The sequence below is a fragment of the Rana temporaria genome, chromosome 1 (assembly GCF_905171775.1).
Source record: "Rana temporaria chromosome 1, aRanTem1.1, whole genome shotgun sequence".
NCBI classification, from domain to species: domain Eukaryota; kingdom Metazoa; phylum Chordata; class Amphibia; order Anura; family Ranidae; genus Rana; species Rana temporaria.
The window spans coordinates 205,528,133-205,543,179 of NC_053489.1; the positions used below are offsets into that span (position 1 = coordinate 205,528,133).

Sequence of the window (15,047 nt, forward strand, 5' to 3'; positions counted from 1 at the left end):
TGGAGACATCGTGAAATGCAACCTGTCAAGAACCTATGGTTCTGTCCCTAAGGAAGAACATCCTCAAAACCTCCCCAGACTGATAAGTACCTGCACTTTCCCACCTGCTATTAAGCAATTTCTTATTTTCCCCCCAACTTCTGATTAGTACCTGTGAACCGCACAACTCCTAAAACCCCAAATGTATTGTTGAGCACTTACAACCCCTTCTGACTGGCGATTACCTATCCCATGACACTTACCAGCCAGAGTTGGTCTGTAGAGCTGGGGCCCATCAGGGGAAGCAAGAAGAGGGCCCTAGTGCAAAGCCATGCACAATGCTAAAGAATATTGGTATGGCCTACTATGAAGGGACTGGTTAACTGGCAAGGGGACAAGCAGCACTTTGGTCAGGAAATAACAAGCAACAAATAGTAAAAGGTGCAGAGGTCATAAATATGCAACGGTGGCCAGCGAGTGAAAAAAAATGTTTATTTGTCATCAGTGGGTGTAAAAATTAACCAAAATTGTCAAATATTTGAAAAGAATCAGAAGCAACACCTTGAAGGAATTGAGAAGTAAAGCAGTATTGCGTGAGTGTTGATTTACTGTGTATCGATTGTAGTGTGCTACCTCCCCCTTTTTGCTTTGTCGTCATTTAGACAAAATTGGGCCTGGGGTTACATTGAAGAAATTGTGGGGAAAAAATAAGCTCCATTGTTGGTGTCAGTGACATCAATAATTAAAGCCAGCAGGGGCGTTGCTAGGTGGCAAAAAGATCAGGGGCTTCAGCCCAAAGTCCAAGGCCAGAAAGCGGGTGTGTTATGTGACGCGCGCAGGCTTTTTTGGGCTGGCCCGTGACCTACATACACTGACGGTCGTGACCTACATACACTGACCTACCTAGCCTACCTACACTGACCTACCTACACTGACGGTAGTAGTGACCTATATACACTGACGGTAGTAGTGACTTATACACTGACGGTAGTGACCTATATACACTGACCTACCTACACTGACGGTAGTGACCTGACCTATATACACTGACCTACCTGACATACCTACACTGACGGTAGTGACCTGACCTATATACACTGACCTACCTGACATACCTACACTGACAGTAGTGACCTTACCTATATACACTGACCTACCTACACTGACGGTAGTGACCTGACCTATATACACTGACCTACCTGACATACCTACACTGACGGTAGTGACCTTACCTATATACACTGACCTACCTACACTAACGGTAGTGACCTGACCTATATACACTGACCTACCTGACCTGACCTACCTGACATACACGGACCTACCTACACTGACCTACCTACACTGACGGTAGTGACCTGACCTACCTGACATATACTGACCTACCTACAGTGACGGTAGTGACCTGACCTATATACACTGACCTACCTTCACTGACGGTAGTGACCTGACCTACCTGACATACACTGACCTACCTACACTGACCTACCTACACTGACAGTAGTGACCTGACCTATATACACTGACCTACCTGACATACACTGACCTACCTACACTGACGGTAGTGACCTGACCTATATACACTGACCTACCTGACATACACTGACGGTAGTGACCTGACCTATATACACTGACGGTAGTGACCTGACCTATATACACTGACCTACCTGACATACACTGACCTACCTACACTGATGGTAGTGACCTGAAGTACACTGACCTATATACATACACATACTCAGCGGTGTCACAGCAGGCACTGCAGTCAGTCATTCCGGCATCAGTGGAGGAGCCGAGGAGGGTAGAAGAGCCGAGGACTGGAGCCTGGAGGGTAGATAAACAAATTAGATACAAATTAGATAGATAAACAGATATGCACTAGACTGGTGCACCAGTCCTTACAGTAAAGCAAGTTTAACAAACAAGTGATCTAATGTGTTTAAATGTGCTTTGTCTATGTAAAAAAGCCTGTTTATAGTAGTGACAAGTAATCTGTTCCTGCCTGTTTATGACACGTACAGTAGATATTGTTTGAATATGATGTTTTTTTTTTCCTAAACCCTCATTTAAGTTAGACAGCAGAAGCAGCTAGCAAATCAGGCTTAGCAGTGCTTATTAAGACATCACAAACTCCAGCTGTAATTTTTCTGACTAACCTTTCTTGTCCTTCCTCTCTCTGTTGTAGCTGTTTCTGCTCCAGGCTGCTGCTGTTCTTTCTGTAGACCTTACTAGTCCTAGTGGGTGATGTCTGAGAATCTCTAAAACATCCTAATATTCCGCTAGGTTTGTATTGCTTTTTTCTCTTCTCTGCATGCTTTGTATGGCTTGACTTGTGCGACCCTTTCTATCCCTAGTTGTTCTAAGCATCTCATTTGTCTTTAAAAGGCCATATCGTGCAAAGCTAATTTTCTGTGTAAAAATTGACATATTTGACTCTTTGCTGTAACTACATAAATATTCTGTGTGCATAGTGGAGGCAAACAAACTGTTGACTAAAGCAGTCTTCCTGATGATCTGGACCATTACAATTCAATACAAATAACTCTCACTGACTAATGCCTCAGTGATATTAGAAGAGCTAAAGCTGGCAATACACTAGAAGAATTTTGTTTCAAGACCGTTTGATTTTCAAATTATTCGTGGGGTCAAATTAATGTTTTTTTTCAACCATAATGATGTTCATTAATTAAAAAATCTACTGGTGTTTGGCCAGCTTAAGTAAACTGATAAGCTGAACTTTAAAGGGGAACTAAATCCTCCTCTTGTTTTCAGACTAGGAAGCTGCCACCTTGGCCTCTGTTTGGTCTTGAACTGCCATGATGCTGCACATGTGATTAGTCATGACACCAGTCACATGATGGTTTGACAGTTTGGTTGAGAGCACCAATGTGACAGTTACATCCCTAGCACGTATCGGGAATGTAGCTGTTTTTTTAAACTGTTAAATGGATGGATTTTGTCCCAATTTAAAGTGTATCTTCAAACCAAACCTTTTGCTTTCAGTTGTAGATGTGCAAAATGAGAGAGGATCTGATACCCAGACAGATATTTACTGCTGCCTGTGATCCAGGAGAGAGAAACAGGGAGAGTTGCCTCTACCTCTGGGCAAGGCTACGCTGAGTTGTAGACTTCCTGGTTCCCTTATCCAAACTCCATTTTCCAGAAATTCCTATGGGAAATGCACTAGGGGGCCACAGCACAGTATTATGATGTCACTGACCTCCTAATAGTTTCTGTTTAGGAATATATAGACTTTGCATTTCAGTTCTTACAACAGTTCTCTGGCAGTCTTTTATGGTAGACACACACGCCAAACCATAGGATTAAACTACATGCTTCCAAAAACCAAAAAAGTAGGTTTAGATTTCCACCAAGTGGAATATGTCGAGCATTTATTTGATTATAAAGATTGACGCTGAGCAGTATTTAGGCCATGGGCTCCTACACACATTTTTGTGTCTGATTATCCTTTGCTACAATAATTATACCTATTAAGTGCCATTCATGGGGAAATGTTACATTACATTTGAATAGGTAGAACAATACACAAAGTGTAGTGCTACCCGAAATATACTATGTGCACAAACCTATATCTGGTATGACATGAAACTTTTCACATATAAAAAATTAAAACATGCATCCAACAAAGTGCATTTATGAATATAAACCCACACAATGTAAAGGAAAATATCATTAAAATCCTGACACACCCTGCAGTTCATGAAAAAGTAAAGAAAATAATAGTGCATAGAGTAAAATCCATGATTCACTGTGCCAGAATGAGTGAGTAACTTATATAGCGCTAACAAATGCGAACTAAATCGACTCAAGGCGCTTGTAGTCATCCTTGTCCTTCAGAAGAGGTGGGTCTTCAGTTTTTTCCTGAAGGCGCGATGGTTATCTTCCATGCGGATGAAGGTTGGTAGCACGTTCCACAGCCATGGCCCCTGGACTGCAAATCTTCGTTCTTCTTTCGATTTGTAGCGGGTCTTGGGGAGGCAGAGCAGCTTTTGATTCATTGATCGTAGGGCTCGCCCAGGGTTGTAGTGTCGTATTTTCTTGCATAGGTATTGCGGGGCTTTACCTTGTGTGCATTTGTGAGTGAGGCAGAGTGTCTTGAATGTCACCCGATTCTTTACGGTTAGCCAATGGAGGGACTTCAGGGATGGGGTGATGGAATCCCAAGGCTTTTTTCTCATTTTCAGTCTGGCGGCTGTGTTCTGGACGACTTGTAGATGCGAGATCTGGTATTTTGGTAGTCCTAGGTAGAGGGAGTTAGCGTAATCCAGTCGAGCATTGATGATTGTTCCGACTACTACTGCTTTGTCCTTATCCGGGATGAAGGGGATGAGTCTACGTAGTAGGCGTAGGAGATGGTGGGCTCTGCTGACTACTGAACCTATTTGTGTGTCCATGGTCATGTCTGAATCACAGATGACTTTGGTGCTTGGGGTGATGGTTTGTCCAAGGATGGTGGGAGGAGTGCCTGTTGTCCTGGAGTTTTTCTTTCGATTTGTGTGGAGAAAGAAGTTCTGTTTTGTATCCAATAAGTTTGAGGGAACTCTCTGTCATTCAATTGTCGATCAGTAAGAGGCAATTTTCTAGTGCGTGGTATTGGTCTTTTTTCCCGGTGATACGAAGGTAGAGTTGAGTGTCATCAGCATAGAAGTGTTAGAGTAGGTCCTAGGAGTGGGCAGAGATAGATGTTAAGGAGCACAGACGACAGGGGTGATCCTTGAGGGACTCCGCATGTAATTGTATGTGATTCTGAAATTAAGGCTCCTAGCTTCACTGTCTGGGATCGATTCTCTAGAAAGGATGCGAACCAGGGTAGATCCGAGTCTGTGACTCCGGCTACTTCTGTGAGATGAGTGAGCAGAATTTTGAGCAGAATTTGTGGTCTACTGTGTCGAAAGCTGCGCTAAGGTCCAGTAGCACCAGGAGACTTGATTCTCCCTCATCTGCTGCTTTGAGGGCGTCATCTTATATTTTTAGAATAGCCGTTTCTGTCATGTGGCCAGGACGGAAACCCGATTGTAGTGGGTCCAATAGTTTGTAGGTGTCCAAATGTAGTTGTAACTGTTGTACTACTGCTTTCTTCAAGATCTTTGAGATGGTGTTAAGGCTTGTTACTGGTCGAGGTTTGGTTTCTTTAGGAGGGGTTTTATAATGCCTTCCTTGAGGGAGATCGGCACAGTACCTTCTTTGAACGATTGATTTATGAGATGTGTTATGGTCGTGCGCCAAGATGCATCCTTTCAGAAGTTTTGTGGGAATAATATCATTCGTGATGTGCTGTCTCTGAGGTTTCCGATGATGATTTTGGTGGTGTTGATGGTGATTGGGACCAGACTGAATTTCGTTGCTTGTAGTGTATTTGTCTGTTTCTTTTTGCTCCTGTCGATTGGTATTGGTTGTTTTCTTCTGTTCAATTTTTTCCCGAATGTTTTCGATTTTGTTGATAAAGAAATCCGATAATTCATTGCAGAATCTTCTGTAATAGTGCTCACCCTCCTCCTTAGACTGTCACACACTCCACCCAGTAATAACAAAGTCTGCTTACCTCCATAATCGACCTCAACACTTCCTATGAGGTCAAAACAGCTTTTTCCATATATGGATACATCATTCTGGTCTGCCTTCGGCCATTGCTCCTCCAACATTCATCCTCCACAAATCACAGCAGCAAGAAAGGCATAAAATAGAATATTTTAATAAAAGGAAAATATCACACTCATATAGAAAAGTTAAAACTTGCATATCACATAATACTGCTCCAGCTCACCACCAATTCCCAGGTTTGCAACGTGATGGCATCATCTGCAGGTTCTACCACTATACACGTTATGCCCACTATAGCGCTTCCTCAGAGGGGAATGTTATAAGAGCATCTCCCCAAATTTACATTATATTCAAGTTGGTATTCTTCCCAAGCAAACAGCAACAGCCTGTTAATCACTCCAAATCAGATACGATTTTGATTTCACACATGTGTGGGGAGGTCAGCTTACAAGCAAAACAACCACCGACCTCACCTTTGAGCTTTTATGTACTCTGCAATCAAGATAAAAGTAATTGCACACCAATGGTCGTCGTATCAGTTACATAAAAGATTATCATTTAATGGCAGGGCAATATTTAAATAGTGACATTAATATCAATGCCAACAGCATGGCCTAGCACATGTCTATACAGAATCGCCATATGCTTTATGTTTCTGTATCCCTTATCACTTACAGACATACCCTCAAGTCATAAGACAGTGACACGACAATATTTCTCATAAGAAGTATGTTTACAAAGTTTTCATGTTTCTATGTTATGTTTATAATAAAAACGTATCTAATATGGCTGACACTGCTACAAAATGGTTGGGAGAGCAGGTGATTCAGCAAGAATCATCCTAATTCCCTACACACATTACAAAACACTCCAAATAAACAATCCATTTTGTTAAGGTCACACTTGAGTTTATTATTAGCAGAAAATATTTTGCCCCCTTCCAGCTATCTATAAAGTTACTGTCCAGACTACCTGTTGTAATCCATTTTTGTTGACATCAGTAGACTTAACAGCTATGGAATACACAATTGATGGGAATATTACTTGAAGACAACGGGGAGCAAATCCCCATTTCTTTCAAGCCCATCTGTCTTTAACTTCCTTTTATTTTTATCTTCTTACAAAATCTTGAGTTGCAGCTCCTCCACTGTGTGAATTTGTCTTAAAATAGAAACACCCATGGTGGCGCGAAAGTCCAGATTTATTGACGGTTTCATAGTCCTAATTTTTTTCTGGGATTTAACATGCTCTTAACAGTGGTATTGCTGTAAAGCTAACTTCTAGTAACACTAGATATGTCTTGATAGTTACCTCCACATAGGATTGTGAGCCCAAGTATTAAAATTGCAAGAGGATAAAAGAGGCATATTATATACTGTAGGCAATTCTCAAACGATTTTCTACCAGACTAGCAATCATTCCCACTCTTCCACAATTGATAGAGGCGTGTGATGCAAATGTACATAGGAAATGTGGCCTGCTATTTGTGTAATTTGGACATCTTGAATGTCTGCATGGCACTGCAATTGTTTGCCGCCAAGTGTGACTACCCAGGGTATCAGAAATGCATGTATGGCTGACAAAATCATCATTATTAAGTATTTAATATCACTTATACAAAACAAAACATGTGTTTCCTTCATTCTTTCTATGTAGACAACTTGTCATGTTTATCATAATAGTCTTGTTTTTGCAAAATCTTGCCTGATATTTCCACTGATTAGCTACACTGTGTGTGGAAAATCCTACAAATCCTTCACAGCTTGTTCCAAGGGAAAAGGTCTTGACTGTCTGTTGTTTACACACATAGGCGCCATTCTGTAATGTGGCTTTTTATGTGTTCATGCAGGCTTCATCATAGCCTCCGAATACCATGCATGCAAATAACAGATACTATCTCACCGTGGAACCCTAAAAAGATTAGCAATCAAAAGATCCCATAAAAATATGCATGTTCTCTTGTCATGATTTCATTTTCAAAATCGTAAAAAAAATAAAAAAATAAACCCAACACTCAAGTACATATTCCAAATGCCTGGGAGTTTGAAGATCACAAGTTTTGTAGCATTTCTGCTTCATTGCAAAGATTGAAAGCTTACTTCAAATTGATGAGATCTTCAAAGAGTAGAGTCTGCTTCTAAAAAACCTATTATCTTTATGTTCTTTAACTTTACATTGTTATTTGCACAATGAAAACGATTTTGGAATATGCATGAAAATTTAATGTCAAATAGAGGCTTATTTGCTCCTTAAGGGCTTCATATTTCCTCAAGAGATTGTTTAACTGCTTAAAGCAGCAGTAGTTTGTTAATGCAAGCCAGCAGCAATAATTTTAGGTCTTTTGTAAAGATAGCTGTATTTCTATACTATGTAATACTCTAAAAAAGCATTTATATTTAACGATGTTAGGTAAGAAATGTATTACTTTTTCTAAACCAATAAAGGCAACTACGCTTGTTGTCAATAGCAGCCAAAATCAGTTGTCCTCTTCATGTTTCATGTAACTGGTAGGAAATGTAAAGGAGACTTTAGTTGCTATGAAAAAAAGAGTCACTCCTTCAGACACTTTTGATTATAAGGCACTCTGTTACTCTGTTCTTGAGAGTAGTCAGCTACAGCCCCTTGCTAGGTTCCCGTTGATTGACATCAGGCTTAAAGTATAACTAAAGCCAAAACTTTTTTTTTTAGTTTTGGATAGAGTGGAGAGGGATTAGAGCCCCTGTAAATTGTTATTGCTGTCTGTGCCCCTGTTAAGGAGATTCGCCCTCTCTGATACCATTATCATTGAAAGTAAAAAGAAAACCCCACATTTTGGGTTTCCCCCTGAAAAGTAATAAATGGGAAATCTTCCAATGGGCACATTAGTTCTGGTGAGCTGGAGGTCACCAAGAAATTCCTTTAATTTGCAGAGATTTCCAATCACTTCCTGTTTGGCTGTGGGACAGGAAGTGAAGCGAAATCTCCGCAATGAGACAGAGATGCCGATAAAAAATCTGACAGGAGCTATAACCCTTCCTTACTCTATCCAAAATGAAAAAAAAAAAGTATCATGAAGGGTTAGTTATCCTGCCCATGGATTCTGTGATGACCATATGCAGGTTCCTGCAGTAAACATAGGAAACCGATTTTACTACCTTTCTTATTCTTATAGCTCAAAGTAAACCAAAAAACAGTACATTCTGTTTTTTGTTTTTTATATTTATAATTTAGGAAATATATTATTTTTAAGCATATGCTGGATCTTTTGTTACTTACATTTTTGTTGGCATTATATTCCCCAGTCTGTTACTGTGTACATTTGACGCGGCAGTTTTTTTAGTGATTGTTTTTGGGGTTCTAAAACTGTTAGACCAGTGTTTCTCAACTCCAGTCCTCGGGGCGCACCAACAGGTCATGTTTTCAGGATTTCCCTCAGATCAAACTGCTGTGGTAATTACTAAGGCAGTGAAACTGATAAAATCACCTGTGCACAATAATGGAAAGCCTGAAAACAAGACCTGTTGGTGCGCCCCGAGGACTGGAGTTGAGAAACACTGTGTTAGACAATGGATCATTTTTAGACGTACATCTTATCCAGATTTCAGAGCAGCAAGAAGCTGACAACTGGAATCACAGAGCTAATCCTTGATTTCCAACTTTAAAAATCCTAAACACCACTTTAATTAAATAAAACTTTCCTGGGAGAAACGTGCAGGTGAGTATTGCTGACTTCTCATTCTGTAAATGCTGGATGCCTAGTTTTCATGCTGATCCTATTATCTTGACAATTTGAGTCACTGGCTGACTCAGAACAAGTATGCAGAGAAAGACTTCTGACTTTTCCTTGACTTTCTTGATCTGCATATTCATTTAAGTCCACAATTTTCAAAGTACTGAAGCCATGTGGAACATCATCAAATGGCTAGGCAACAAGCATTTTTAGAAAGTGATGAGCAGTGGCAGCTCCCATATGTCTGCAAGGAAAGGAAGTTACATAAAAATAGTTTGTCATTACACCCACTAAAATAAATTGCTGCAGGCATATAGTGCACCCTCTTGCATCAGTTTCCTATACCCTATCACTACAGCTAAACCCCAGGACATTCTGACAGGCAAAGCTCTGATACTTCCATACACTGTGAGAGTATGCATCTACTTCCTGCTTCCCCACATCTCTATTTGCCCATTACTGTGATGGGTTGCCTCGCTTACCAATAGGATGGTGTAGTAGGCACAAATAGGCAGGCAAGCTTTGGCACTATGTGGAAGTGCCAAACCCTTGCCTGGTGGAACAACATTAATCTGTAACTAGTCTTTCCGTGGCTGCAGAATGTGTGTTCAGGTGGCTGACTGCAATTTATGCCTACAGATGCCCAGCAGAGCACAATGGCAGCTGAATGTGTCCAATGTGTCCCCCATGCCAATTCCAAAAAACAAATCCCAATTTATAACTAGCATTTGGAGTATGGTGCACATGGGAGAGCTGTGCACAGGACAAACAAAACAAAATGTATTCTCCAGCACACTTACCTGCTAGCCTACACAAAATAAACAAAAGTTGCCATTGTGTTTCTGGTGTGTCCCTATGCCTTTATGAATGCCTCCAGTCATACCCAATCATAACTTATTCCTTGCTAGATATGTTCCTACCAGTGTTAGGACTGCATTATGCAGAAGGGCATTGACAAGGCAGTGCAGCTTCTACATATATTTGCCAATGTGTGGAACAAAAACCTCTTTTTTTAATGCAGGTTATTTCACAGTGTAATTTGTTTAATATGCTGGATAATACATGTTGTATTGTTTGCACTGTGCACAGCCTTTCTAAGTTCCCTGTACACTAAAAGCTAGTTATAAATTGGGAAGGTTGACATTTCTGTTTATAACCAGGTTTATTTTCTTACTTAACAAATGAATAGTGGACATCAATACAGTTTTAGCACCCAATACTTTTCAGTGATTGAGATGAGACTTGTTAAATTGCCATCATCTTGTTGCATTGTATAAATTGATGTCTGTTGTGTTGATGTAAAAATTGTGAATGTATCTCTTTATTTCAGTTGAACTGTGTGATGATAATCTTTTGATTTTCCACCCTTTCCCAAACTTTCTTGTTTGTCAGTTACCAGAAAGAATTCTTTGAAAACAGCTATGGATGATTATGACATAAGGTCCGCTGCCAGCATTCTGGCCTCTGTCAAAGAGCAAGAAGCTCGCTTTGAGAGGCTAACACGTGCTCTAGAAGAAGAACGTCGAAATGTCTCACTCCAGCTTGAGCGAGCCAATGTGCCCTCAGAACGAATGAGCATGTGCAACATAGGCAATGGACAACCACTACCTACTGCATGGCAACAACTGGTTCTGCAGGTAAAGGCCTGCTTTCTATGACTTCTTGTCACTTATCCCACTGACTGTCCTTTGCGATAAGTCAACAGTATTTTGGATAGAGTGGGCAAGAGTAGACTCTGTTAAGTTTAGTTTGCTGGTTGTGTCAGTGTTGGAAGTGTTTTTTTAGAGGTGAAAGTGTTGGAAGAGTTATTAATTTCTTAGACTGATGGCCACACAGCAATTAATGGGACTATTGGCAGTGGGGTTTATGACAGTAGTAGAAACCTTGTTCTAAGGTTTTATTGCTTAGTGTTGGAGGGATTTCTTATCACTTTCTGTCCTTGTGGTTACATAGGAAGCCAGGGAAAATCTTGTAATGGCTCAAAAACCACAAACAAAATATAGCATTTTAATAAATTGGATACTTTATCCAAAGCAAAAAACAATGTGTTTTTTTAAAGGGTTTTCTTTGAAGTTGAGCTTTAACTGTTGGTATTCACTGTTCTTGGAGGGTTTTACTAATTTAGTAAAATATACATCTGCTTCAACGTGCAGTTTAGCTAACTGCCAAAAGAAACTAACGTGTATGTAAAGCCAAGCCTTTTGATTTGGATGAGGTGGACAAGAGCTAAAACCTGTCTGATTTTTATTAATTTCTATTTCCCCAGGGGGAAGATTCACCGTCTCTATTGGTCCTGGTGACTTATGTTTCTGTTTATGGTATAGCCAACATTTTGAGTTGTCAACAGGAGATGAGGGGAAATTTTTCAAAGAGCAAACCTATTCTGGTGACAAATGTCTTGAAGGAGGATATTGCTTTGGAGAGGTTTCCTCTTACGTCCTGCTGTGTCTCTGGAACAGAAACTGGGAACTTTTCCTCTGGAAAAGGAAACCCCTCTGATGGGAAGGATAAGAAAACTCACAGAGGTCTTAACTATTCCCCACTCTATCCAAAGCTTAAAACAATTATTTTGACTATATACTGTATATACTGTAATTGATGTGAGAGGATTTTATGATTTGTAGCTCATCATATATTTCGCCATATTTGTTTGTATATTGTTATCCAGTGTTCCTGGCTTTTGATAAAGTAGCGCATATCACAGACTTTTTTATTTTATACTACAGTATATACTACTCATATACAGTGCATAATGTGAGTATTTCTCGAGCCGGATAATGATGCAGTTTTATGTCTGTGGTCACACTGCAACCGTAACAGACACCCTCTGACTGAGCAATCATTGGAGGAAAATCAGATCTCTTAGAATAGATTTCCATGGTTGCGCTTATATAGGGCCAGCCTTATGATTGTCTGCTTTTCAAAATGAAATTCATGTTTGGTCAAAATTATAATTTATTATATGGAAAGATCTTTGATCCTATACCTATGAGTAGCCCCTTAAACTGAAGGCAACCATGTTGCTATTTTAAAAGATGTGAATATGAGACAGCCTGTGAATGTTTATAATTACCTTTCCTGTGGGATTATTAAGTCTTTACCTTTTTAAGAGTTTTAGAAGTTGCTGCTACCCACTAATTCCCAATATGTAGGGTGGCATGCCCCTCGCCGGGTGCTGTGGTTCCTTCTGCCAGCTGCTATGTCATTACTGACATTGTAACAATATCTGAAACTCTTCAAGGATCCGAAGATTTAACACATTAAATTTAAAGACTTTTAAGGGGCTGTCTCATTTTTTTCAACATAGAGAAACGGTTGTTTTAATTATACTTAATTTCTTCAGGTAAGGTGATTGATTCAGTGTTGTCCACTGGTTCGTCGTATTTTCTTTAGTATCTTTTCTCTGTTGTATAACAACATGACTTGCTCGCATATCTTCTGTGTGATGTCTGTTGTGGTTGTATAATATTAGAAATGTGGTATTGTGGCAAATATAGAAAGTACAGTCTTCTGAAAAGGGAGATTACTGCTTGGTCAGTATGCTTACTGCCTTCTATTTAAATTGGAACAGTGATACAAGTTGTCTTCCATGGTTGTGCTTGTGGTTAAGTAACATCCTGACTTGGATTACATTTTCTATACAAAGAAACATTTTGAAAGACCTAGTTTTGTGGTTTTGTAAAGTGTAATCTTTTTTTTTTCACAAGAAATTGTAAAGTGTAATCTTGCAAGGACAAATCCTGCATGATCTTTTTAGGTTTTATATATCCAAAGAAATTAAGATTTATTTTTGTGAAACTACATTGATATTTGTGAGTGTGACTGTACAACTCTTGATATGTTTATGGTATGTCAAACAAAACCAAATTATAATCTTTAAAATAAGCTTGGCTTCACGCAAAAGTGTGTAGATATTAAGTCTGCTTTTTTAGTATTAGGTAACATAATTTAGAGCAGGCAAGTCAAACTCAAATGAAATAGTGGGCCAAATTGAAGGAACACAATCTTCAAGGTGACCTTATTATAATAATAATAATTATGTCAGCTATGAGTGGCACCTACCTAATTCCAGAAAAATATTGTGACATTTTGGAATTTAACATTATAAAAATGTATAACCTACAATATTTAATCCCAAAGAGAGGAGCTATAAATCTCTTTATCCTTAGACCACTGCAGGTCACAAAGAAGGAGCAAAAAGTTATATATGGCTCATAAAATACTGGTTTGACATGCCTGATCTAGAGGTACCTTAATATACTGTATACTACCAAATTCCTCCAGTGCACCCTAGGAGAACTGAAAACTGGGGCATGCAATTATGCAAGCCTCTACTAGGCATTTGTCATTTTTGCCCACAACCCCATCATTGCCCTCCTTTTGTGAAGATGTACATCAATTTACTCAACCAATAAGGAGGCGTGAAAAATTTCGAACAGAATGCCCCAGGTTTAGAAGTCCTAAAGCAACCTTCAAGGCTTTAACTCCATATTTTTTAAATGCTGGTGAGAAAGCAGGACTCCAGATGCATGTGCATCATCAAATTTCCATTTTTTTTCATACAGGTGTACCAATTATGCTATATTACTATTTTAATTTCTGTTTATAAATTATTCAGGTTTAAACAGAATAATCGTTAATTGCTCATTGTATCAGTGTCGCATGTGATAAATAACCTAATTTTTGTCTGGCTTAGCAGTTTGTAACAGACTGTGCACATAATGAAATACTCTCTTTTGTGTCAGCAATTAATATTCCCCTTCTATTTTTCAGTAGCTTAACAAGCCATCAGATAACAATGAATATAAATAGCACAGTAGCATTGTTTGGAAGATTGACAACCTGTGCCCCTTGATTAGATTTTAATCAAGAGCAAGGCATTAAGAGCCTATTGTGCTGAGCACTTTAACAACCCCACTAATGATATCAGGTTATCATATTGATACATTCATCGTTCACAGAGTAATCTCGAAATAGATGTTATTCTACAGATGTCTCTGGTCTTGGCAGTGTGATATGGCAACTGTCCAGAGTGACTGTTCTGGGCATTTCTTTGATGATCATGCCGAAGATGAGCTTGTATGGACAAATCCATTATACGCTTTGGGTAACGATTGATTCATTTACAGGAAAACATTTGCAAGTTTGGTTATCAGTGGTTAGCAGGTGCTTACTTCAAGAAAGCCTGAGAAATTAAGCCACCTGTTATCTTGTTTATTTCACTTACCTTTCTAGCCTAGAGGCATCAGAAAGCTGAAGAGGCACATTTTTTTTTTATCATATTTAAAGCTGTTTTAATGACTTTAATTCTAGGTACCATGTGCATTGGGTTCTGTCTCTTGACCTTCAAGGTAGTAAAATGGGATATTTTGAGGCCTGATATATTTCTGTAAAACCTGGAGCTAAAACATTGTAGTTCCATTCTAAAAAAATGTAAGATAAACTAACGGCTTTGGTTAAAGCAGCATACAAATACCTATTGCTTTTGTTGGTCAGAATCATGCCACTTGGGGTAATTCCGCATGGGCAATGCTTGACTGTACTTTTGCATGACCTGTAAGTCCTTTGAAACAACTGTAGATTATTTTAATTTTCCTATCCATATAATGGGGACCTTACATTTTATCACTATTCTGAAGAGCAAGGCATTTGTTTGCAGCTGATTGCAGGACCCATTGGATTAGTGAATAATGTCATACAGCCTTTATTTTCAAAAACTGTCATCAGTTGTTGTAGCACCAGTTGCTGGTTGTGCAGGAGCACAGTCATGAATCATTTATGTAGGATAAGAACTAAT

At 39.3% G+C, this 15,047-nt stretch overlaps 1 protein-coding gene across 3 annotated transcripts in view; it reads left to right on the forward strand.

The window, feature by feature from the left end:
• The window catches only part of ARVCF (ARVCF delta catenin family member), a 422,733-nt gene that overhangs the window by 75,534 nt on the left and 332,152 nt on the right, over nt 1–15,047 (forward strand). For all 3 annotated transcript variants that reach the window (XM_040347904.1, XM_040347914.1, XM_040347907.1), the window contains exons 2-3: nt 2,165–2,262; nt 10,643–10,887. In XM_040347904.1, coding sequence (XP_040203838.1) covers nt 10,672–10,887 — 216 coding nt within the window. In that variant the 5' untranslated portion in view covers nt 2,165–2,262; nt 10,643–10,671. The remainder of the gene's footprint in view (nt 1–2,164; nt 2,263–10,642; nt 10,888–15,047) is intronic.